The sequence below is a fragment of the Bos javanicus genome, chromosome 16 (genome assembly GCF_032452875.1).
Source record: "Bos javanicus breed banteng chromosome 16, ARS-OSU_banteng_1.0, whole genome shotgun sequence".
NCBI classification, from domain to species: domain Eukaryota; kingdom Metazoa; phylum Chordata; class Mammalia; order Artiodactyla; family Bovidae; genus Bos; species Bos javanicus.
The window spans coordinates 52,349,175-52,375,653 of NC_083883.1; the positions used below are offsets into that span (position 1 = coordinate 52,349,175).

At 38.0% G+C, this 26,479-nt stretch overlaps 1 protein-coding gene across 4 annotated transcripts in view; it reads right to left on the reverse strand.

The window, feature by feature from the left end:
• The window catches only part of SPEN (spen family transcriptional repressor), a 92,506-nt gene that overhangs the window by 23,559 nt on the left and 42,468 nt on the right, over nt 1-26,479 (reverse strand). For 3 of the 4 annotated variants that reach the window (XM_061383188.1, XM_061383186.1, XM_061383189.1), the window contains 2 exons: nt 6,105-6,265; nt 4,367-4,567 (listed from right to left, as the gene is read on the reverse strand). In XM_061383188.1, the coding sequence (XP_061239172.1) occupies nt 4,367-4,567; nt 6,105-6,265 (362 nt within the window). The remainder of the gene's footprint in view (nt 1-4,366; nt 4,568-6,104; nt 6,266-26,479) is intronic. The other variant, XM_061383187.1, reaches the window with a different exon arrangement.

Sequence of the window (26,479 nt, forward strand, 5' to 3'; positions counted from 1 at the left end):
CTTTAAGAAATCAAATCTCTGATATGCGGGGCTTAATTCTCATGTAATCTGAAAAATCATATATACTATCAGAAACAGCTCCAAAGCAAAAGAAGAATACAGAAGCTAGAGAAACATGTCCAAAAAATTAAGAGAAAGTTAACACCTTCATCTTTCAAATAGAAAAGTAGACTGAATTTCCATTTCAGTTGATTTGTTTTAAAAGATAATCACTATCACAGAAATAGGTTTTAAACCCCAGTGGAAAATGGCAATTATTTAAGCCTAATGGTACGTTTCAAAATTATGTAGTAGGCTCTGAATGTGAACTATAGAACTAAAATCCTAAAATCTGAAATAAACATGAAGTTCAGCTAAAAACAGTCCAGTTTCACTATTTATTTACTTTTCAATATTTTGTAAAATATTTAGCATATTATGCTTGTCATACCCAATTATCTAAATACAGCAATTTTTAGATACAAGAATAGTAACTGTATGAAAACTGACTGAAGTAACGCTTATAAAATATCTTCTTTTGCTGTTGCATGGTACCCAATGACAAATAGAAAGAGGTTAAATGACTCTTAAGGTTTTTATTTCTTATGATCAAAGTCCTGGTTCAATGTCTAACTCAATCATAGGCTTTCTCTGAAGTTCCATTTAACTTGGGATGGGCTTTCCTCATGGGTCAGATGGTAAAGAATCTGTCTTCTATGTGTGTTTGATCCCTGAATCAGGAAGATCCCCTGGAGAAGGAAATGGCAACTCACTCCAGTATTCTTGCCTGGAAAATTCCATGGACAGAGGAGCCTGGCGGGCTACAGTCCATGGGGTCGCAAAGAGTAGGACACGACTGAGTGACTAAACAACAAGAAGTCAGGGACTTTCAACGTTTTCTGGATAACAATCATAATATGGCCTGTATGATATCTCTTTTTTAATGTAAAACAAAGCCACCCAAAAATGTTAGTATTTAATCAATTTGACTAAAACAAAGTGTTCATTAGCTCCAGCCACATTACTGATGATGTCAACAACAACACTGATATTAAAAAGACTCAACTTCTGAGCTGCTGGGTGAACTACGCCAGAATACATCTCACTTCTGATTCCAGTTTAATAGCTCTAATGGTAGCAGACCTTAATCTCACCCAATCATCAGAGAGTATATATATACTTTCAGTCAGATGGGCCCAGAAACTGTTCAGTGCTCATTACAACTATCTTTATCTACATTTTCATCTTATTTCACAGAGGGTGACACTACCCTTATGGGCAGAAAGTGAAGAGGAACTCAAAAGCCTCTTGATGAAAGTGAAAGTGGAGAGTAAAAAAGTTGGCTTAAAGCTCAACATTCAGAAAACGAAGATCATGGCATCCGGTCCCATCACTTCATGGGAAATAGATGGGGAAACAGTGGAAACAGTGTCAGACTTTATTTTTCTGGGCTTCAGAATCACTGCAGATGGTGACTGCAGCCATGAAATTAAAAGACGCTTACTCCTTGGAAGGAAAGTTATGACCAACCTAGATAGCATATTCAAAAGCAGAGACATTACTTTGCCAACAAAGGTTCGTCTAGTCAAGGCTATGGTTTTTCCTGTGGTCACGTATGGATGTGAGAGTTGGACTGTGAAGAAAGCTGAGCGCTGAAGAATTGATGCTTTGAACTGTGGTGTTGGAGAAAACTCTTGAGAGTCCCTTGGACTGCAAGGAGATCCACCCAGTCCATTCTGAAGGAGATCAGCCCTGGGATTTCTTTGGAAGGAATGATGCTGAAGCTGAAACTCCAGTACTTTGGCCACCTCATGTGAAGAGTTGACTCATTGGAAAAGACTCTGATGCTGGGAGGGATTGGGGGCAGGAAGAGAAGGGGATGACAGAGGATGAGATGGCTGGATGGCATCACTGACTCGATGGACATGAGTCTCAGTGAACTCCGGGAGTTGGTGATGGACAGGGAGGCCTGGCATGCTGCGATTCATGGGGTCGCAGAGAGTCGGACACGACTGAGCGACTGATCTGATCTGATGTCTCATTTTAAACTCAACAAGGTCTTCTTAAAATTATCTAGGAGAGTACATACTTAGAAATATTTCATTTAAAAGGAGAAAAAAATAATTCAGACACATCTTGAGATTTGTACTTTAAAAGGCAATCAGGGGAGTTCCCTTGGCCTGGTGGCCTAGTGGTCAGGATTCTAGGCTTTCACTGCTGTGGTCCAGATTAAACCCCCGATCAGGAGAACTAAGATCTCCCAAGCCTCGTAGTGCAGTCAAAAAAAAAAAAAAAAGGCAGAATCAGAATGATAAAGCATGATTTGCAACCATTCAAATCTACAATGACTTCAATTCCACCAAACAGCTCAGTAAAAATTTCAGAGTGTGTCTTTCAGCCTTCATGACCAGTTTTAACTCTTATTGCCTACTTATCACTGAAATGTTGAGGGGATTGTGATGTTGCACAGCAGAGGAGTAAAAAAGCACAATGTCTGAAGCCACCAGAGGTCTGTCGGCAAAGTTAGGTTTCCTGGACTTGGATATTTTTAATTCCAAGAGGTCTCTGACCTAAGGAAGCAATCAGCTCCATACATTTCAATATTAAACATTTATGACAACCATCCAACAGCTAATTCCAACCCAATGTCCTTACACAGCTTTCAAATAACCCATTCAACTGGTCTTTCAATGCTGTCCCATTTGGGAAAAGTACCTTTGACTTTCCTATGCTTGAACCAGTCCAACTTCTCTACATGTTCAATGAAAGAAAAGTAAAAGTGTTAGTGGTTCGGTACTGTCTGACTCCTTGTGATCCCACAGACTGTAGCCCACCAGGATTCTCTTTCCAAGGGATTTTCCAAGCAAGAATACTGGAATGGGTTGCTATGCCCTTCTCCAGGGGATCTCCCTGACCCAGGATCAAATCCAGGTCTCCTGCATCGCAGGCAGATTTTTAACCTTCTGAGACACCAGGGAAGCTTAAAAAAACATCTCAACATCTTCAGTGGCTGGTGGTTAAAGCCCAGTTAACATCCTGGGTGTTAACTAATTAGGTAAAATGATTTTTTTTTTTTAATCTTCTGGTCATGCTGTGCAGTATGTGGGATCTTAGTTTCCCGACCAGGGATGGGACCTGAGACCCCTGCACTGGAAGCACAAAGTTTTAACCACTGGGCTTCCAGGAAAGACCCCCAAATGTTTTTTTGTTTTTTGTTTTTTTCACTAAAAATCTCAAGCTAAGCCCACTACTTGGAGATTAGAAGGTCACTTATTGATAATGCCCCTGAGTTAGATCCTCACTAATTAAAAATTACATATGTACATATGGCTCTAAAAACTTGTACAGATTATATAACATTCTAAATATTATTAATCAAAGTCAGTTCTGACTGTTTAAAATGTGTTAAATAAGAACTCCTGAACTGCCCTTAGCCCAAGTGTAAGTTAAGGCAGTACATCTCAAACTCCAGAGGAGGAAATGAATGGGAAGGAATAACTTCTATTAACAATTCCTTTGAAAAGATTATATTCCTTTGAATTCCTGTGTTTTACCATAAAATTAAGCATATTTTATAGTCTTCATTCTAAAAACTCTGTGCCTGTTTTAATATACAAATAACACACATTCTTATCAGAGAAATTCTATTTTTTTCCTCTTAGTTGTCAAATAAAATGAATATTCCAAGAAAATGGGCTATGTTTATCCTATAAATTCCACTCAAAGTCTCACTCTTAAAGTTCAACTGTCCCACGCATACATTATGCGAATGCATAAAGTTAACATTTCTGCTCATTCCTCTATAGATTTACTCACAAGTAAATCAGGGGTTTTAAAAACTTGAGCATGCAAATTCTAAACCAGTAAGCGAGGGTAGGATCAAAGATTTGCATTATAAGCAAGCACTGCAGGTGGTTCTGAAACAGGAAGAACACTGACCCACGTCACGTCTGACAAGACTTCCTGCTTTAGAATAGACAAGTCTTACAGGTAGGTTCGAGCAATATAACGTCCCCTTGAAATTTTCCATGGGCTGCATACACTCCATCTGTCATTATCTTTCAAGGTCATGGAAACTGGAATAACAGGACCAATTTGTGCAGAGCATAATGGAAACAAAACTGGTCTAACTAGTCCCTCAAATTGATGTAGTCTGTTTTCTAATTCTGTTGTCATTCTCCTAGGAACTACCACCTTATCTCAATCAATTCAATCCTTTGGGGGAGGTGGGATTCAACAAGGGCCTAAACTGCCTTTTACAAAAACAATCTTCACGCCTTCTGAACCAAAACAATCTATTTTATTAAGTTGAGCAACAACTTAATAAACAGCTCTTTAAAACAGAAGACACTGAAAGTGTGTTAAGAGAGCTGTCTCTGTCTCTTACCCGGCCCTATCCATGCTGTTACTTCAATCTGCATGCCAAAGAAAAGTTTTCCTTTTGATGCAGTCAACGCTTTTTCTTGGTCCTCTTGCTGCCGAAAGAATACCAGACCATATCTCTCTTCTGAAGCTCCATGTATCTGCACTGAAGTCACCTTTCCAAATTTCTTAAATTCATGGAAAAGGCCATCTTTAAGGCTTGTATCTAAACCATCAAACAAAAACAAGTTGCTCATTTTTCTAATACAGTTACAACTCAAAATGTAAGCTACTGAGTCTTTAACCTGACTTTTGACCTAATTAGCATTAAAACATTACTTTTTCAAATTAAACCACTCTAAAGATGCATTTTAGAGATTACTGAACAATTCTGAAAATAAACTGGGTTTTAAAAGATATTACTGGTTACCTGCTAGAATGATATAGCATGGTTACTCAGGAAAATACTCTTATGTACAGATCTTTTAAGATAGTGTGAAATGATATAACACCAGGGATTCACTTTAGGATAAAAAGGGAACAAGAACAGGAAAGAAGAAAGATGGAGACAGTTAAAGCAAGTGTGGCAAAACACTGATGATTTTTAAATCTGGTATGGTGTAAGGGAATATTTCTTCTACTGTGGGTGAGTTTAAAATTTTCATGATAAAAACTTCACAAACATACATATATATGCATATGAAAACTTTAAAGACTTGAGAAAGAAAGTCATATCTCTGGTTTTCCATGCATCATGCTGATGATAAAACTGTGGGAAATGGCATATAACATGCTAAACAACTTTAACGCCTTTTAGAGATGAATTATACTATCTGGAAGTCTTGTGTTAATTAGTTCCATTATAAAAATTAAAACTGTACAGAAAGACAAGCCAATTTTAACCCATGTCCATTCCTAAATTACAAAGTAATTAAATCAAAAGTTCATCAACATTTGTATCTCACTAGTCTCTATTCATAAACCTGGCATGTAGGTTTCACAGGCTATTTTAATAAATAAGTAATCACTGAAATGCACTTAGCAAGACATACTTAGTTAGGTCTTTGTTGGTCTGACCATCTACTAACAGTTGTTTACATACTCAATATATGCCTGACATAGCAATAAAAATACATTATAACCAAATGTCAAAAAAAATCGGAATAAAAATTACAATAGAGCTTTTAACTACATACAGTCATTATTCATGACTTTCTCCATTTAAAATGTTAACATATTGAAATGGGTTTCCTAGCATAATTTTATTATGCCCAAGTTACTTCATAGGACTCCAGACCACTGTAAATCTAACTCAAAATAGTGTTTCTATAATTTCATTCTACCAAATTTTTCCTAATATAAAAATATTTAATCCAGAAAGCATTTTTATTCAAAATGAACCATGCTTTCTTTATATAACACACACCATACAATCTTCATGTGTGTAAATGCATATAATATGCATAATAATGTGTATATATGTATATATAATTAGGTACAAGTAACATGCAATCTTATATATGTAACAACCTAGAAATTATATAAATTATAATCACTTGCTTTTTATTACATGGCATTAAATATCAATGAACCACAAAAAGAAAAAGGAGTCAAAGCTGAAAGACAAATAGAAAATACTACCAACACAGTCAGAATAAGAGAGAGAGAGATTTAAACAAAATCTATACAATGTAGAAAACATAAGTTGCTCTCTCATTCCCCAAAAATAGCAGAGAGGAAAGTACAGTAATACAAAATTTTACCTGTAGAGCGCACTGGAAGATTCTGAACCTTGATCCCAAAACTTTTACGGGGCTCATCTTTGTCCAGAGACGAAAGCAACTGGGAAGTGGGTGCTGGGACTGCTGCAGATTGAACCGATCGGGCTGGAGAGTCATCACTTGAACTACTGCTGGAATCAGTGCTACAGATGGCAAGGAAAAAAACAAACAAGTGAAAAAACCAACAGAGAATCACATATAAAACTTCTTACAGTCAACAAGTGGCAATCATCAAAAGGTCTAAATTTCAGGTCTGGGTTTTCTGGATACCCTACTTTCTCCACATCTATTTCATACTCTTACTTCAGAGATGGCAGAAGACAGCACTCACTGGCCTAAGAATGTGGAAGTAAAAGTAACAATCTTTTACCACCACAGGCCACCGAAAGACAAATGCTTTGTTCTGTGCAAAATCTGAACAATTTTTTCCAAATAAAACAAGACTAGTAAACACATATGACTTAAGGGTAATGTTAATAAAATAGTGGATATATGAGTTTTGGATTCAGAGATGTCTATTTAAATCCTAACTCAGACATACAGCATGTATCCTTGGACAAGTCACTTAACCTCTTGCTAAGCCTTAGTTTCTACATCTGTAAAAATGGGAATAATAATAATAGTACCTGTCTCACAAGGTTAAGAAACAAAAAAAACACACAGGTTTAGAGTTCAGAATATGACTGGCAAGAAATAAATGAAGTGGCAACGCTGTTACTATTATTGTTACTACTACTATTACCACCACCTCATAGATATTAACTTTTAGGAAAAAACAGACATTCAAAGTAATTTCCCAGGTTTAAATTTTTGAAGGATTAATAAAGAAACATTATACAAATCACTAGAGTCTTGTCAGTTAGGCTCTTTTCTCTGTGAATAATGTGGGAAATGTGAGTCAATGAAATTTAATTTTTCTCTTCAGTTTAATGCAAACCTTGAAGTGTAAGACAATCACAGTTGAAAGAAAAGGAGATCTTCATTGCAACAAAAAGAATAAAATATCTATGAATAAACCTACCTAAAGAGACAAAAGACCTGTATGGAAAAAACTATAAAACTCATGAAAGAAATCAAAGATTACACAAATGGATGGAGAGACATACCATGTTCTTGGACTGAAAGAATCAATACTGTGAAAATGACTATACTACCCAAAGCAATCTACAGATCCAATTCAATCCCTATCAAAATACTAGTGGATATTTTTCACAGAACAAAAAATTTCAGTTTGTATGGAAACACAAAAGACAATTTGTGTTTTGTCAAAGCAATCTTGAGAAAGAAAAATGGAGCTGGAGGAATCAACCTTCCTGACTTCAAACTATACTACAAAGCTACAGTCATCAAGACAGTATGGTGCTGGCACAAAAACAGAAATATAGACCAGTGGAACAAGACAGAAAGCCCAGAGATAAATCCACGCACCTATGGCCACCTTATCTTTGACAAAGGAGGCATGAATATACAATGGAGAAAAGATCGCTTCTTCAATAAGTGGTACTGGGAAAACTGGATAGCTACATGCAAAAGAATGAAACTAGAACATTTCTGAGCACCATACATAAAAATAAACTCAAAATGGATTAGGGACTTAAATGTATGGCCAGAAAGTATAAAACTCTTAGAGGAAAATATAGGCAATATACTCTTTGGCATACATCACAGCAATATCCCCTTTGACCCACCTCCTAGAGTAAAGGAAATAAAAACAAAAATAAACAAATGGACCTGATTAGACTCAAAAGCTTTCACACAGCAAACAAAACAATAAACAAAATGAAAAGACATTTCACCTCAGAATGGGCGAAAATAATTGCAAATGAAACAACTGACAAAGGATTAACCTCCAGAATATACAAACAGCTCATCTAGCCCAATACCAGAAAAACAAACAACCCCAACAAAAAACAGGCACATGAAAAGATGCTCAATATTTCTCATTATTAGAGAAATGCAAACCAAAACTACAATGAGGTATCACTCTACTGGTCAGAGGCCACCATCAAAAAATCTACAAACAATAAATGCTGGAGAGGGTGTGGAGAAAAGCGAACCCTATTGCACTGTTGGTGGGAATGCAAATTGATATAGCCACTATGGAGAACAGTATGGAGATTACTTTAAAAACTAGGAATAAAACTACCATATGATCCAAATACTCCTCTACTGGATATATACCCGGAGAAAATGATAATTGAAAAAGACACATGTACCCCAATAGTCATCATAGCACTATATACAATAGCTAGGACATGGAAGCAACATAGATGTCCATCAACAGATGAACGGATAAAGAAATTGTGGTACATGTACACAACGGAATATTACTCAGCCATTAAAAGGAACTCCTCTGACTCAGTTCTAATAAGGTGGATGAACCTACAGCCTATTATACAGAGTGAAGTCAGTCAGAAAGTGAAAAACAAATATCATATATTAACGCATATATATGTAATCTAGAAAGATAGTACTGATAAACATATCTGCAGGGCAGTAATAGAGACATGGGGAATGGACTTGTAGACACAGGGACAAGGAGAGGGTGGGACAAATTGAACGAGTAGCACTGAAACATATACACTGCCATCTGTAAAATCAGATAGCCGGTGGAAATGTGCTTTATGACACAGGGAGCTCACATCTGCTCCTCTGTGACAACCTAGAGGGGTGGGATGGGGTGGGGGACGCTCAGGAGGGAGGGGATGTGCATGTACCTATGGCTGATGCATGCTGACGTATGGTAGAAACCAACACAAACTGTAAAGCAATTACCCTCCAACTAAAAATAAATTCTGGGAAAAAAGAAAGACAAGAAGAAAACATAACCAACACGGTACCATGGTCAGAATAAGAGACAGACATTATAACATGTTTATAATGCCCAAGAACCATGTGAGAAATAGTAAATTATCATTTCAGTACTCCATGAGCAAGACTGCTATGGCTTTAAGTTCTTTTATAGCATTTCCAAATACACTAAAAATAAAAAGCTATATACAGGTTCTGTTATTTACAGGGTTCTGAAATTTTGCTTCATACTCTCAGCTCCTTATAGTGGAAGACTTAATCCTTTAAGCAAACAACTCAGGATGGGGGTTGGGGGTGGGGCACAGGTGGTAAATCCACCTTAGGCACACTCCCTAAAAGAAAAATTCAATAGTTTTTGTCATTTGCACTTAGACTAGAGCTCTCACATCCACAACAAACTCTAAACCAGTCAGATGAGTAAGTTCAACTCCAAGAACTGAGACCAACTTGCTACTGCTTTTCTAATACCTCAGGTTGGGGCCGGGGGTGGAATATACTAAGAAAATACAACTTACACAGCATTTTTATTTAGTTCTCACATAATAAGGCAAAATATTAAAAATTTTATGAAGTTATCAGAGTTTTCTACAGTTTAAAACATAAAGAAATAAACCTATGCCAGTAACAGCCAAAAGGAGATATGTGAGTTACAAAATACAAACTACTATGGATAAAAGCCTCAAGACAGAATCACAAGTCATCACTACCAGGCCTCCTAGAAATGACTGGGCTTCAGTTTTCCCATCAATAAAAATAATTTTTTTCTAAGTTATAAAGTAAAAGTAGTGTTACAATTACCAAGTGAATAAGATGAAATGGTTGAATGACATCATCAACTCAATGGACACGAGTTTGAGCAAACTCAAGGAGACAGTGAAGGACAGGGAAGCCTGGCATGCTGCAGTCTAGGGGGTCACAAAGAGTTGGACACAACTGAGCAGCTCAACAATGTCAACAAACTGAACAGGACACTGTGCTGTGCTGAGCTTACTCAGTCGTGTCTGACTCTTTGACACCCCATGGACTGTAGCCCACCAGGGTCCTTTGTCCATGAGGATTCTCCAGGCAAGAATATTTGAGTGGGTTGCCATGCCCTCCTCCAGGGGATCTTCCTGACCCAGGAATCAAATGGGAGTCTCCCGCATTGCAGGCAGATTCTTCACCATCTGAGCCATCAGGGAAGCCCAAGAAGACTGGAGTGAGTAGCCTGTCCCTCCTCCAAGGGATCTTCCCAACCCAGGAACTGAAACAGAGTATCCTGCATTGCAGGTGGATTCTTTACCAGCTGAGCTACGAGGAAGCCCAAATAGGACACTGCTGCTGCTGCTAAGTCGCTTCAGTCATGTCCGACTCTGTGCAACCCTATAGACGGCAGCCCACCAGGCTCCCCCATCCCTGGGATTCTCCAGGCAAGAACACTGGAGTGGGTTGCCATTTCCTTCTCCAGTGCATGAAAGTGAAAAGTGAAAGTGAAGTCGCTCAGTCGTGTCTGACTCTTAGCGACCCCATGGACTGCAGCCTACCAGGCTCCTCCATCCATGGGATTTTAGGGCAAGAGTACTGGAGTGGGGTGCCATTGCCTTCTCCGAAATAGGACACTGTTCTCATTCAAATTAACCCATGTGTGCTCAGTTGTATCCGACTATTTGCAACTCCATGGACTGTAGCCCGCCAGGCCCCTCTGTCCATGAAATTTTCCAGGCAAGATTACTGGAGTGGGTTGCCATCCCCTTCTCCAAGGGAATCTTCCTGACCAGGATTGAACCCAGGTCTCTTGCATCTCCTGCACTGGCAGGTGAATTCGTTACTACTACTGCTACCTGGGAAGCCCCATTCAAATCAAGGGTTAACAAAATTAATCTGTTTTTAGCACAGAAGGAAAAAAAATGGTTGTTAAATGTATTACATACTCCAAGCAATACAAGATTATTCATAAGGCCACCAGATGACTACAATATAAAATATGTATATGACTTATCAATTTAATTTCAAGGAACCATAAAATCACCATTAAGTAAAACACTTTACTATCAATACTACCATTATATACACCAAAATTCCTTAGCAATAGTAGGCAAAGATGTAAACAAATATGGCCAGAAGCAGAATTTTTGGGTACCAAAATAATGTCCCAACAGAGTTCTGTTTAAGTTTATGTTATAAAAATGCAGAGGAATCAATGATTATGATTTGAAGGCATAAAACAATGATAGAAATGTCATCACATTTTTGTTTAATTTCCTGCTATCACACCAATTCTGAAACAAGATATAAAATTTAACTGGCAGAAATATCTGCTGATCAATTTGGAGTTATAACTAAAAAGAAGGAAAGGTTTTTAAATAAATTATGAAATGATAATATAACTTTTGAGTTTGGATTTTATTATGCTAACCCAAAACTGCAATGTATATTTCCAGTGTAATCTGTTAAATGTAGTGTGGATTTCAAGATCTTGAATCAAAGCAGGTTCCCAAATACTTTTCAGCTCTATAAACTGAAATAAAAACCAAATGCTCAGAATTTTTGTGTCAATTTTAACTTTTAAAAATTCTTATTTTCAGAATCTTGTTAAAACTGAAAAATCACAAGAGTTCATCAAAATTTACAATGCATAGTATTTTGTGCTCAGTTGCTCAGTTGTATCGGACTCTTGGACTGTAGACCACCTGGCTCCTCAGTCCATGGGATTTCCCAGGCAAGAATACTGGAGTGGGTTGCCATTTACTCCTCCAGGGGATCTTCCTGACCCAGGGATCAAACCTGCATCTCCTGCATTCAGGGGGATTCTGTACTGCTGAGCCACACTATACAGGGAAGCCTGTATAGTTATTTCAGTTGTTTCTTAAGAGCCAAGAATAGTTAATAGGAAGCTTTCCAATCTAAATTGTCTAAAGTATTGGTAATGAAGATGCATCAACTAATAGCTTTAAGAAAGTGGGCTTTAAATTTACTGGGCCACAAGAGAAACACAAAAACATGTCCAACATCGCTAATTATTAGAGAAATGCAAATCAAAACTACAATGAGGTATCACTTCACACTGATCAGAATATTTCATCAAAAAGTCTACAAATAATAAATGCTGGAGAGGGTGTGGAGAAAAAGGAACCCTCCTACACTGTTGGAAATGTATTTAAATTGGTGCAGCCACTACAGAGAACACTGGGAGGTTCCATAAAAAGCTAAAAAACAGAGCTACCATATGATTCTGCAATCCCTCTCCTGGGAATATATCTAGGAAAAAACACACCTTGGGACTTCCCTGGTGATCCCAGGGTTCAGAATCCACATTCCAATGCAGCGGATGTGGGTTCGATCCTTGGTCGGGGAACTAAGATCCCACTTGCCACAACCAGAGAGCCCATGTGCTCTAGAGTCTGGGTATCAGCTAGACTTCTTCTAGAGAGAAGCCCACAGGCCACCATGAGAGAAGCCCATGTGCCACAGTGAAGCTCTGGTGTACAACTAAGACCCAATGTAGCCAACTAAATAAATATTTTTTAAAACCCCATAATTTGAAAAGATTCATGCTGCACCTTAATGTTCACTGAAGCATTATTTATAAAAGCCAAGATATGGAAGCAACTTAAGTGTCCATCAACAGATGAATGGATAAGATATGGTGTATGTATACAATGGGATGTTACTCAGCCATAAAAAAGAATGTGGGAGGGAGGGTAAATTAAGAGTTTGGGATTAATATATATACACACTACTATATATAAAGTCGATAACCAACTGCTATATAACACAGGGAACTATCCCCAGTATTTTGTAATAACCCTATAAGCCTTCCAATGATGGCTCTGTGGGTAAAATATCCCTTTGTAATGCAGAAAACACAAGAGACATAGGTTCAATCCCTGAATAAGGAAGATCTCCTGGAGAAGGAAACAGAAACTCACTCCAGTATTCTTGCCTGGGAAATCCCACAGAGGAGACTGGTGGGCCCCAGTCCATGGGATCACAACGAGTCAGACATGACTGAGCAACTGAGCATACCTAAGGAGAAAGAATCTGAAAAACAAAAAAAAGGTAACAGAGATTTTATTTTCTTGGGTTCCAAAATCACTGCAGATGGTGACTACAGCCATGAAATTAAAAGATGCTTGCTCCTTGGAAGAAAAGCTATGACAAACCTAGACATGCTGCAGTCCATGGGGTCACAAAGAGTCAGACACGAATGAGCTACTGAACTGACTGATGTTTAACTGAATCACATTGCTGTACACCTGAAACTAACACAACATTGTAAGTCAACTTCACTTTGATAAAAAAACTACAAATAAAAATTTACCTGACCGGATCAGTATTATATTTTCAACACCACTTAAAAATTCTAAATGGTAAAGAACCTGAAAGAATTACAATTTAAAAGAAATCTAGTTACACTTTTCCTAAGCACATAAGACAATTAAGGCTGAATTATTTCTTGTTATGTGCTTAAAATTTTTAAATTACGATTACTAAGGGGAATTCCCTTCTGATCCAGTGGTTAGGATTCTGCACTTTCACTGCTGTGGGCCCAGGGTTTATCCTTGGTCGAGGAACTAAGGTCTTGGAGGTCACGTGACACAGCCCTCCCTCCTCCCCGGAAAGAAAAATTATTCAGAAAACTAAGAAGTGGATCTGATCGAAATTTTCCATAGTGGAGAAATACAAGTGATTGGTTACACAGTAATTCTTGATAAGCAAACAGAATATGGGATGCCAGGATTCTCTTAAACCAAATTATGTTGTCAAATAAGTAACCGTTACTGTTTTCACAGCCATTTTAAACACAGAACTACAGTGAGCATTTGACTCTTAACACTGAAAATGTCAAGATACTGCATATGTCTATTTATAAGATGTGCTCAGTCACTCAGTGTGTTCAACTCTTTGCGATCCCATGAACCGTAGTCTTCCAGGCTTCTCTGTCCATGGAATTTTCCAAGCAAGAATACTGGAGTGGATTGTCATGTCCTCCTACAGAGGATCTTTCTGACCCAGGTATCAAACCCTAGTCTCCTGCATCACCTATAGTGCAAGCAGATTCTTCTACCAATGAGGCACCTGGGAAGCCCATTTATAAGATGACTCGGGGATAAATTTGTTCACACACAAGAGTAACAAACATCCAGTCACACACACACACGTATTTGTAAACATTCGATTATGATAAATACGCATCTATGCTGTTTTTTTTTAAGCTGGAATATTAAAAGCATTTCACCAAATTGAGAAACAAAAGTATGGCCTAAGTGGATTTTTTTTTAAAGGAACCAGGAAAGTGACTAAAAAACTCGGCAGTTAGAACAGTTAAGAAGGCTGATTTGTTAAAAGCAGACATAATCTCAAGCGACAACTTTCCAACAATCTCTCTTCTCTTCTATCACGCAACTAACAATTTTTTCTCTATATACAGTCAATATATAAGCTTAAGATAAAAGATGCCAAGTGCAGATTTTCCATCAGGCCTGGGCAATTCAAAATGTACCTGCTGTCTCTGGGGCTTCCATAAAGTGAAAGGGTAAAATGATCTAATTTCTTAAACAGAACATATCATCATACCAGCTAATAATCCCTTTAGGTTCAGTTTTTCACAAGTCCAAATTTTCAAGACAATCTTATCTTTTTAGTGCACCAGTTCTCTAAGTGTGGTGTGAGGACCTGTGGGGATCTCCAAGGCCCTTTTGAGGGTGTCTGAGGTCCTCCCTATTTCAATTATGTATCTGTGTGAGGCCACATTTTCTTCATATAGTTCACACTTTTCCATATAAAAACTTTATAATCACAATTTGAATACAGAAGTAGTTATAAGAATCTAGCTATCTGCTGAGATGCCACTCATCTCACTCTTTTTTGTTTTAAAAGATAGTTATGTCACCCAGCTAGAGAGCTAAAATTAAAACTGACTATGGAGCTTCCTCCCCAGAAGCAGAGAAGTTGAGGTAGATGGCTCTCCCAAGATCATGGATGAAGATCTTTGTCTCCAATATGAAACTATTCGGTTTGTCTTTGTGCCACTAGCTTTTTATGCACAGGGAGACAATGGTCCTTAAAGCACAGGAACACAATGTCCTTAACTCTGGCAATTGCCACTAAATCTACCACTAAGGCCATAGTCGCACAACAAAAGTCCCTAGAATTTCTTGCTAAGGTGGTTTGGATAACAGAATTGCTTTCAATTACTGGCAAAACAAGCCATAAGTTTATGCCACAGCAAATACCTCCTGCTATACCTGGATCAATCCCTCTGATCCTGGAGGAAACACAGGAAATTAACAAAGAAGCCACTTGACTTAAGACAGGTTAATGCCCCTTTGGGTACATTCTTTGCTTTATTAGATACCAACTTGGCTGGTTCCCAGGGAGCCTTAAGGAGCATTCTAGTCTCTTGGTATTATCCAACTGACAGTCATCATTATACTCTCCCTGGTGGGCTGTAATCTCTCAAGGGTCTTAAATTCATGTTTGTAGTCATCAGCAATACAAATAAGATGAACAGCAAAAACAATTCTTTCACAGACCAGACTCATAACCTATGAGTTTCACACCCAGACAAAAACAACAACCTGATGGTGACCAAGAGTGGTGCTTACACCAAATTTTTGGTTAAACTCTCCTATATGAGAAGAGGGCCAAAAGTGGGGGAGGGTGTTAATTAAGCAAGGAGACCATTAGACTGAGGTGGCTCTAATAATTTACAGCCTTACATAAGTAAACCAAACCTAAGCCTGCAAACGCCTCAAGATTAGGAAATCAAACCTAAGGATAACCAAGAACCAACAGCCAGTCAGGCTTTTCCAAATAAGGCAAATACTAAAGCTATAACTGATCAAATAATTTTTCTGCTTTGCTTTTCTCCATAAAAATCTTTCACTCCAGCTCCTGTTGATGGAGCACTCCTAACCACTTCCAGTTTGGCAGTGCCCAATTCAGTTAGATTTTTGCTCAAACAAACTATTAAAATTTAAAAGGAAAGAAAAAAGTTATGACAAATGAAATCAATAAAATTTCAAATTAAAGTTTAAATTTCTAATATGGCAAAATGTCAAGAGACAGTATAAAATAAACAAAAGCTCAGTAATTTAAAAAAAATAAAAGGGTCCTGAGCCCACCAGAAAGTTTAAACAAGACTAAAAACAAAAACCCCACTAGCTCAGTAGATGGTCTGATGTGATCCTAATTCCATTTTACACTCCACCACTTCTGATACAACCTGAATTGCCGAATTAAGTCTGTGGTTTTTTGGTTTTATAAGAAAATCAGGAAGGAAATACTCAACTGTTCAGTCTGGCAAGGTACGTCATTTTGCCTCTCTAAACTTTAATTTCCCTAGTGGGTTATGAGCCCTTCAAAGGTCCTGCGAACTCTAGGATTCTGACTCTCCACCTCCTTCCAAATCTTCCAGCTCTGACATCTCCATATTGTTCAACATGGGAGAGGGGACCCTTTACAACTTGGCCCCAAATTAACTGCCTAGTTGCTCATTCTCACTCTCTTGTCACACTGTATCCCACCCACTAATGATCTATCCCATGGACAGAGGAGCTTGGTGGGCTACAGCCCATAGGGTCACAAAAGAGTCAGATACATCTAACTATGCGATTAAATAACAACAATGATCTACCCACGTAACAGTACACCAGTTTAGGGACTTCGCTGATGATCCAGTGGTTAGGACCCTGCGCTTCCACAGGTTCTGTCCCTGGTGGGGAAATAAGATCCCACACGCCTCGCAGTGCAGCCAAAACAAAAAACAAAAGAGTATACCAGGTTCTAATCATGGGTACCTCCCTTTTTTCTTATCAGATGTAAGTCCTTAGTTAAATTACTTCCTCTCTAATCTTTCATTTTATTGCATGTAAATGCTCATAATGCCTACCACGTATGAGAGGCTGTGGTGAGGATTTAATGAGTTAGTGATGACTGCTTAGCACTCTGCCTGCACACAGCAGTATGAGCGCTCTTGTGCATACCTGCTCCTTCTGAGGACACCTTTCTGTACTTCCCTGATTGGCCTTCAAGGATTAGTGAGATCCAAAGTTAACCTCCTGCTCTGCAGCTGTTCTTGACAACCTCACCCCACCCCATAAGCATTCGTTAGTTTCTTAGTTGTGTATTTCTAAACTTCTTTTACTACAATGTCTGTCTCAAACCTCTTCACTCAGTATTATAACCACTCATTTACTGGACTCTTAAAAGTCTAAGACTGGATTCATCTTTGTAAACAGAGTCTAGCCATGGTGCCCAATGTATAATGGATGTGTGCCTCCAAGAAATTATTGACTTGAATTATGCAAGCAACTGAAATTGATGCCTAAGAAAGTACACCAAGCTCAATAAAATGAAGATAATTACCTACATTCAGTATCTAAGACTGAAATGAAAATTTCTGATAAAATATGACTTTGTTGGAAACTGCAAAGTATGTCTTTCTTCTTTAATGTTTCATTAGTTATTCAAGAAAAACAATGGCTGTTCTAAGCCAAGATTCTAGGACTTCGACACATATTATTAACCTGACTGAAAAATCACTGGTAACTGTAAAAACAAAAACACTTCATGGATCCCGTCATCTACAACTTTGTAGAAGATTTTTTAAACAGACATTTTCTGGGATGAAAGAAAAGTGTAAGTGAACATGAAGTCACTTGGTTGTGTCCAACTCTTTGCGACCCCATGGACTGTAGCCTACCGGGCTCCTCTGTCCATGGGATTTTCCAGACAAGAATACTGGAGTGGGTTGCCATTTCCTTCTCCAGGAGATCTTCCCCACCCAGGGATCGAACCCAGGTCTTCTGCATTGTAGACAGATGCTTTATCGTCTGAGCCACCAGGGAATGTGATGAAAGAAAAATCACAACTATAACACACAATACAATGCTTTAAATATCTAACAAAGTCCAGAGTCTTTGGATGCATTATTCTATTTCATTCAAAAATCTTGTAACTGTGAAGACCTACATCAGCGGCTCTCAGCTGGGACAATTTTGTCCCCCAAGGGACATTTTTGGTTGTCACAATTGTGGGTAGGGATGAAGCTTACTGCCACTTAGTGAGCAGAGGCCAGGGATACTACTAATATCCTACAATGCATAAGACAGTCCCCACAACAAAGAATTATCTGGCCTCAAATATGAATAGTACCAAGGTTGAGAAAATCCAGCCTACATTATTTCCTTGACTGCTATCCTTTCGTTTGCAAATCCAATGTGCTAATTTTAAGCTGCAATTCAAATGTGGGGTCCTTAAAGTCACTACTCTTCCTTATTACTAATATATCACTTCAGGGACTTCTCTGGTGGTCTGGTGCTTAAGAATCTGCCTTGCAATGCAGGAGATGCGGGTTCAATCCCAGGTCCGGGAAAATCCCATGTGCCACAAAGCAACTAGAGCCGCTGTGCCACAACTACTGAGTTGTAGTTGTGTTCATAGGAGTGCATGTATCCATGCACTCCAAAACCTACATGCCACAACTAGAGAGCTTGAGTGCCTGCCACAAATATTGAAGCCCTAGTACTCTTGGAGAAGGAAATGGCAACCCACTCCAGTACTCTTGCCTGGAAAATCCCATGGACGGAGGAGCCTGGTAGGCTGCAGTCCATGGGGTCACTAGGAGTCGGACACGACTGAGCGACTTCACTTTCACTTTTCACTTTCCTGAATTGCAGAAGGAAACGGCAACCCACTCCAGTGTTCTTGCCTGGAGAATCCAAGGGACGGGGGAGCCTGGTGGGCTGCCGTCTCTGGGGTCACACAGAGTCGGACACGACTGAAGCGACTTAGCAGCAGCAGCAGTACTCTGGAGCCCAGGAGCTGCAACTACCGAGCTGAGAGCCACAACTAGAGAGTTTGTGCACCCCAGCGAAGACCTCATGTGCTGCAACTAAGACTTGATGCAGCCAAATTAATGAATAAATATTTTAAAATTATGTATTTATCACTTCATAAAAATCTCTGAATAACACCAAAACTTACAGGAAAAAAAAAAAGGTCAACTTTTATAGATTCGACTGAGAGGAAGCTAGGATCAAAAATGTTCTGATGTCATTTGATTTTGGAAAACATGACAGAAAGGGAAACCACACACAGCTTTTTATAATATGTGCTTTGCCATGTCAATAGCAGGATCAAAGTACTTGCAGACAACACTGTTTTATAGTTTTTGAATAAATGGTGAAATATATGGGTGAAATACACAGCACAGCTACTCCGACTCTATCAGGTTCACGTCAATGGTAACTACTCCAATTCACGTTAAAATTGTTCCTCAACTCAACAGCTTTCTTTACCCTCAACCTAGAGATTTAAGATGATAGTTCAGTATCACAACTAGATATTTTTCTCACCAAAGTACCATGGTCAGAGAAATGAATAAAACTTCTATTCTGCATAAAGAACTTAAGGGGGTATTTTGCCTTATAACTTTAAGACATTTTAAAGACTGCCTTTAAGAATGACAATATAATTCAACAGCAAAAAAACAACCCATCAGATGCAAAAATGAGTATCTTTAAACTTGAACAGACATTTCTCCAAGGAGGATACAAATGGCCAAGGTGCACATGAAAACATGCTAAACATGACTGTTAGAGAAATTCAAATCAAAACAAGATACCATTTCATACTCATTGCTGCTGCTGCTGCTAAGTCGCTTCAGTCGTGTCCAACTCTCTGCGACCCCATAGACAGCAGCCCACCAGGCTCCTCTGTCCCTGGGATTCTCCAGACAAGAATACTGGAGTGGGTTGACATATCCTTCTCCAATGCATGCATGCATGAAAAGTCACTTCAGTCATGTCCAACTCTGTGCAACCCTATGGACAGCAGCCCACCAGGCTCCTCCGTCCACAGGATTCTCTAGGCAAGAATACTGGAGTGGGTTGCCATTTCCTTCTCCATCATACTCATTAGAATGCCAATTATAAAAAAATAGAATATAACTATGTTGGCTGGGATGGAATGAAACCAGAACTCCTGCGCATTGCTGGTGGAAAGGAAATGGTATAGACACTGTGGAAAATAGTATGGTAGTTCCTTAAAAAATTACAATTGCCACAACCATTCAGCAATTCCACTTCTGGATATATAACCAAAAGAACTGAAAGCAGGGGTCAAACAGATATTTGTTCACCCACATTCATCGCATGTTTAATAGCCAAAAAGTAGAAGTAACCCAAGGGTATAGAGACAGACAACTGTATAAACAAAATGTGGTATCAATATACAATGGAATTTTATTGAGCCTTAAAAGGGAAGAAAATTCAGGCATATGCGAAAACTTGGATGAACTCTGAGGATATTATGCTAAATGATATAAGCTATTTACCAAAGGGTGAATATTGTATGGCTCAATTTTTATGAAGTAACAAGCAGTCAAATTTATAAAGACAGAAGGAATGATGGCACTGCCTGGGGCTGGGGAAGAAGAGAATGAAGAGTTCTTGTATAACGGAAAGATGAAAGGGTTCTGGAGATGAGCAGTGGTGATTGCTGCACAACAAGGTAATGTACTAATGTCACTAAAGTGTATACTTATATGGTTAAAATGGTAAATTTCATGTTATCTATATACATACACTGGGCCACCTGACCTGCCTCCTAAGAAATCTGTATGCAGGTCAAGAAGCAACAGTTAGAACCAGACAAGGAACAAGGGACTGGTTCAGAATTGGGAAAGGAGCACATCAAGGGTGTATATTGTCACCCTGCTTATTTAACTTATATGCAGAGTACATCATGAGAAATGCTGGGTTAGAAGAAGCACAAGCTGGAATAAAGATTGCTAGGAGAAATATCAGTAACCTCAGATATGCAGATGACACCTCCTTATGGCAGAAAGCAAAGAGGAACTAAAGAGCCTCTTGATGAAGGTGAAAGTGGAGAGTGAAAAAGTTGGCTTAAAACTCAACATTCAAAAAATGAAGTTCATGGCATCCAGTCCCATCACTTCATGGCAAACAGATGTGGAAACAATGGAAACAGTGAGAGATTTTATTTTGGGGGGCTCCAAAATCACTGCAGATGGTGACTGCAGTCATGAAATTAAAAGACGCTTGCTCCTTAGAAGAAAAGCTATGACCAATCTAGACAGCATATTAAATACACAGAGACATTACTTTGCCAACAAAGGTCCGTCCAGTCTAAGGGGTGGTTTTTCCAGTAGTCATGTATGGATGTGAGAACTGGACCATAAAGAAAGCTGAGCGCTGAAGAATTGATGCTTTGAACTGTGGTGTTGGAGAAGACTCTTGAGAGTCCCTTGGAATGCAAGATCAAATCAGTTAATCCTAAAGGAAATCAGTCCTGAATATGAATATTCATTGGAAGGACTGATGCTGAAGCTGAAGCTCCAATACTTTGACCACCTGATACAAAGAGCCGACTCATTGGAAAAGACCCTGATGCTGGGCAAGACTGAAAGCAGAAGGGGACAGAGGACGAGATGGTTGGATGGCCTCACCAACTCAATGGACATGAGTTTGAGCAAGCTCTAGGAATTGGTGATGGACAGGGAAGCCTGGCATGCTGCAGTCCATGGGGTGGCAAAAAGTCAGACACAGTGAGCGCATGAACTGAACACAGACACACAAAACCTAAGAAGTAAAATACAAAATGAACTGTACTTCTCTTTGTTCCTTAGAAACAAATGGAGAGATTCCAAACCAGTCAATGTAATAAGCTACGTGCTGGGTTTTGTCAGTAAGGCTCTGCTGAATCGAGGCCCCACAACCTGGCTTATGTAAGGCTCTGCTGAATCGAGGCCTCACAACCTGGCTTATATAAGGCTCTGCTGAATCGAGGCCCCACAACCTGGCTCATCAAAGTAAAGGTGCCCCAGAAATAATTTCAGAGAAATGAGTCAGCTCTAACTGGTGATTCCCACAACTATCTGGAAAGAAATAGGGAAAGCATTTTAGGTCTTGACTATATAAATTATAAATTAAACTCTTTAGACCAAAAGTCAATGAAAAGTTAAATTCTTGGTATTTAGGATACTTATTGAGAAAGACTGTGTTAATATATTAATGAGTGAAAATGCATTTTTAAATTATGGAACCAATATTTTAATGTCAATTTTGTTTTGGTCCACATATTTCTTCTATCATTAGAAACCACAAAGACTTCTAATGGGAAAAGATCTGATTTTAAAAATATGATGATTAACTTAAATAGTGAAACCGACAATAGAAGTTTTGTCTCCTTTTCTTTCAACATTTATCTGTTTTTTCCTAATTGAAGTATAATTGATTTACAATGTTTGTTAGTTTTAGGTGGACAGCAAAATAATTCAGTTATTTATATTCTCTTTTTCAGATTCTTTTCCCCTGTAGGTTATTACAAGATATTGAATATAGTTCCCTGTGCTATACAGTAGGTCCTTACCGTTTATCTATTTTATATACAGTAGTATTTGTTAATCCCAAACTCTTTATTTATCCCTCCCCCGTTTGGTAGCTATATGTTTGTTTTCTATGTCTTTGAGTCTATTTCTGTTTTATAAATAAATTCACTTATATCATCTTTTTAGATTCTACACATAAGTGATAAAAGATACTGTCTTTCTCTTTCTGACTTACTTCACTTAGTATAGTAATCTTGAGGTCTGACTGTGTTGCTTGCCGGCTGAGTAATACTCCATGGGTGTGTGTGTGTGTGTGTGTGTGTGCGTGTGCACACGCACGTGCATATGCCTATGTGTAACCTTTACCTCAACAGACACAGCTAGAAGCAGAAAGGGAGCCATAATCCACCAGCAATAATTTTTCTTTACACTGCAATTAGTTTCTACTAATATAAAAAATAAATAATTTATTTTCTAAGGATTTCTAAGTATAATAGAAAATCTACACTTCAAAAATTAACTTTTCTGGGTTTTAGTTTCCACCTAGCCTTTACCTATGAGCATTTGTAAATATCAAGCATGCTTAAACCTTAGGTACTTTCTCTGCCTTATACGTAGGTAAGATTAAACAGGTGTAGAGTTCATGGTCACTAAAGTAGTGGTAAATTCAACTGCAGTATTAAAATAATTGATTTTATTTATCTTCCTATTCTAAACTCCAATAGTTTACATAAATGAAGGAAAAAACAAAATTATTAAGGACAAGTTTTTAAAAAGCACCTTATTTTGGTGGAAAATACTATTTAAAATTGAGCTTAAATATGCTATGTGTAGCATATGCGTAGCTTGGTAACAAAAAAATTAAGTACAAGTAACTCTTCTGGGTGCAATTACAGCTGCAAGTTAATGTTTTAAGCTTATTACTGATACTATTTTTTAGTAGAATTAAATACAAGGAATATGGAAATAGTTAATCTATAGAACAACAGCTAGATAAGTAAAGCTTTCTTCCCCAAAAGCCTACAGGAATATTATTCAGTCTTAAAAAGGAAGACAATTCTGACATTTGCTACAACATAGATGAATCTCTAAAACATTGTACTAAGTGAAATAAGCCAGACATAAAAGGACAAATACCGTATTATTCCATTTTTATGAGTTACCTAGAACAGTCAGACTCATAGAGACAAAAACTAGAATGGTGGTTACCAGGGACTAGGGGAGAGAAGAATGGGACTAGGGAAGAGAAACCATTATTGTCTAATGGTTACAGAGTTCCAGTTTGGGAAGATGAAAAAGTTCTGGAGATGACTGGTGGTGGTAGTTGTACAACAAAGTAAATATACTCAATGCCTCTGAACTGTACACTTGAAAACAGTTAAAAACGGTAATTTTATGCTATATATATTTTACCACAATTTTTTAAAAATTGAAGGCTTACAAGTTTAGGCATTAAAAACATATTTGGAGGACCTGGTGGTCTAGTGATTAAGAATCCATTTTGCAATCCAGAAGACACAGGTTCAATCTCTGGTTGGGGAACTAAGATCCCACATGCCCTCGCACCACAAGAGAGTCCATGAGCAACTAAGCCCTCACACCACAACTAGAGAGTACATGTGCCACAACAACAAAAGGATCCCTCATGCCACAACTGAGACCCAATACAGCCAAATAAATAAATACTGAATAAATATTTTTAAGAAACTATAGGTTGGTGGTTTCAAATCTTAGGGTTCTAATAACAATAGCAAAAATTGGCTATTGGAAAAAAATTGGAAAGTGGCTAAGCTCTTATAAATCTATTACTAAGAACTGCATGGCATATTTGCTGATGGGCTTCATGGGGCTCTAAAAAACTTCCAAGTTAATTTTAAGATGATGGGGTAGCAGAAAACTAGTCACAAAGTGCAGCTTATTATTTTTTTTTTTAAACAGATATGGGGGTGGGGCAGGTATGTGATCAGATTCTGCCTGGACAGATTCATAGCGGAAAAAAAATTTGTAGCAGATAAAGTGGGAAAATTACTTACGTATATATTCCCACTGTAGCCTTTCCTCTAGGGTCAAAAGTACCTTTAGCTTAAATTCCAAAAAGCCTCAGCCTGCAGTGTCATTACATTTTTGGCAATGTAAGACTCACAAAACCTTAAAACTCACAAAACCTGATACACAGGTAACTCAAAGCAAAGAGCACCAAACATGAAGGCATCCTAGAAGTGACAGGCAGATAGAACACATGTGCCTAAGGAACAAGACATCGTTCTGTGAGGCAGCAAAGCCCTCAGAACATCCATGGGATGGATGTATCATTCAAGGGACAAACTGAGGAGAAATCTAAACTGCTAATTATTACAGTGGGATTTACTTCCTCAACTACACACAGTGTAAAACTAGATCTATTTCTTGTATGAACAACTAACTGGTTTAAAAGGCATAAACCAAGAAAGCATATGGATCAAGCGAAACCATTTTGCTGTTGTTGTTTTTAAATTCCCAAATGGTTATGTACAAAATGCTGTAGTCTTTACCAAACCCACAAGTAAACTTGAACTTTGGGTTTTGCCTTTCTCCAATTTAACTTTGGAGCTAATTGCAACTCTTTCCTATCCAGATTTTTAAAAAGAGGCTTGCTATTTTCCACTTCTAAACTTTTTATTAAGGTAGCTCCATACTCAAGAGGTTACCAGGGCACCTAACTCCCCACTAGGAAGCCTAAAGCCACCCACTGTTTGATGCATGTGTTTATTTATAAATGACTTCACATTACTCACTAAAAAACCCCAGCCTCAAGTCCTTCCTCTTAAACAACTCCTCTGCGATTTCTTCCAATGGAAACAAACAAAAGCGGCACTCCAAATGGATCCAACTGCCATGACACAGCACATTCAGGAGAGGAGTGTGCCCCTCCCCAGGATCAAAAACAACACTCAGAGAGTCACAGAACTCCCCAGTTTTGGTTACATAAATCGCATCTAGAAACAAGACAAGTATCTATTAAATGTGTGTCTTATTCTAATTTTAACACCAGAATTCCATGTATTTTAAACACACTTTAAACCTTTATCAAAAGTATTAGCCATCATTTAAAAATTACCTTCAGATTAAGGGGTTGAGGTGCTGTTGTTTTTTTTTTTTAATTAGAAAATATCACTCAGTTAAGATGACATAATTTTCTTCTTAGAAGGTTAATTTATTGGAGACTTACACATTAAAGGTTTTCAACAACTGAGACATTCCCTTGGCCACTTTGGAAATCAACATGCATTTTAATATTTTAGGCTGATCAATCCTAAATTTGAAAAAGACAGACTCAGCAAAGACTATATTTTAAGTCTTGGGACTTAAAAATAATGGGTGCTATTCTCTCTAAAAAAAAAAATGAAAAGCACTAAATATGAATGCACAAATTACTCCATGACATTCCATCTTGATAGAGTTAATTTCTAAAACTGTGCTGTCCAACAGAAATTTAATAGAAGACAAAAATGTAATTTAAAGTAGCCACACCTTAAAAAGTAAGAACAGGTGAAATTTAATAATGTATCTTATTTAATGTAATACACTCAAAATGTCATTTCAACATGCAGTCAACATAAAAACTAGTAACTTAAAAAAAAAAAAAAACTAGTAACTTTGTTTTGCTGTATCTTCAAAATTTTGTATTTTTTAAAAATAGTTCCACTGAGATATAATTTCATACCATAAAACCGACCTATTTAAAAGTATACGATTAATAGGTTTTAGTATATTTATACAATTATACAATCATCACCTTAATGTAACTTTGGTACATTTGCATTGTTCAAGAAAAAAAAAAAAAACGCATACCTATTAGCAGCACACCCCATTATCTTCCATCCTCAGCCCAAGGTAACCATTAATCTAATCTACTTCCTGCCTCTGCAATTACCTATTCTGGACATTTTACATAAAGAGAATCATATAATATGTGGTCTTTCCTACCATCTTCTGCCACTAAGCATTTTTTTTAGGTTCATCGTGTTACAGCGTGGATCAGTACTGGTGCACAAACAGCCACATGTGGCTAGAGTATACAGTAATGCACAACTGAGTTCTAGAACCAGAAAGCTCCCCAATAAACAAGCACATCATCCTTAAACAAGAGGCCATGTTAAAGCCTTAGAAAAGACCCTGATTCTGGGAAAGACTGAAGGCAGGAGGAGAAGGGGCCGACAGAGGATGAGAT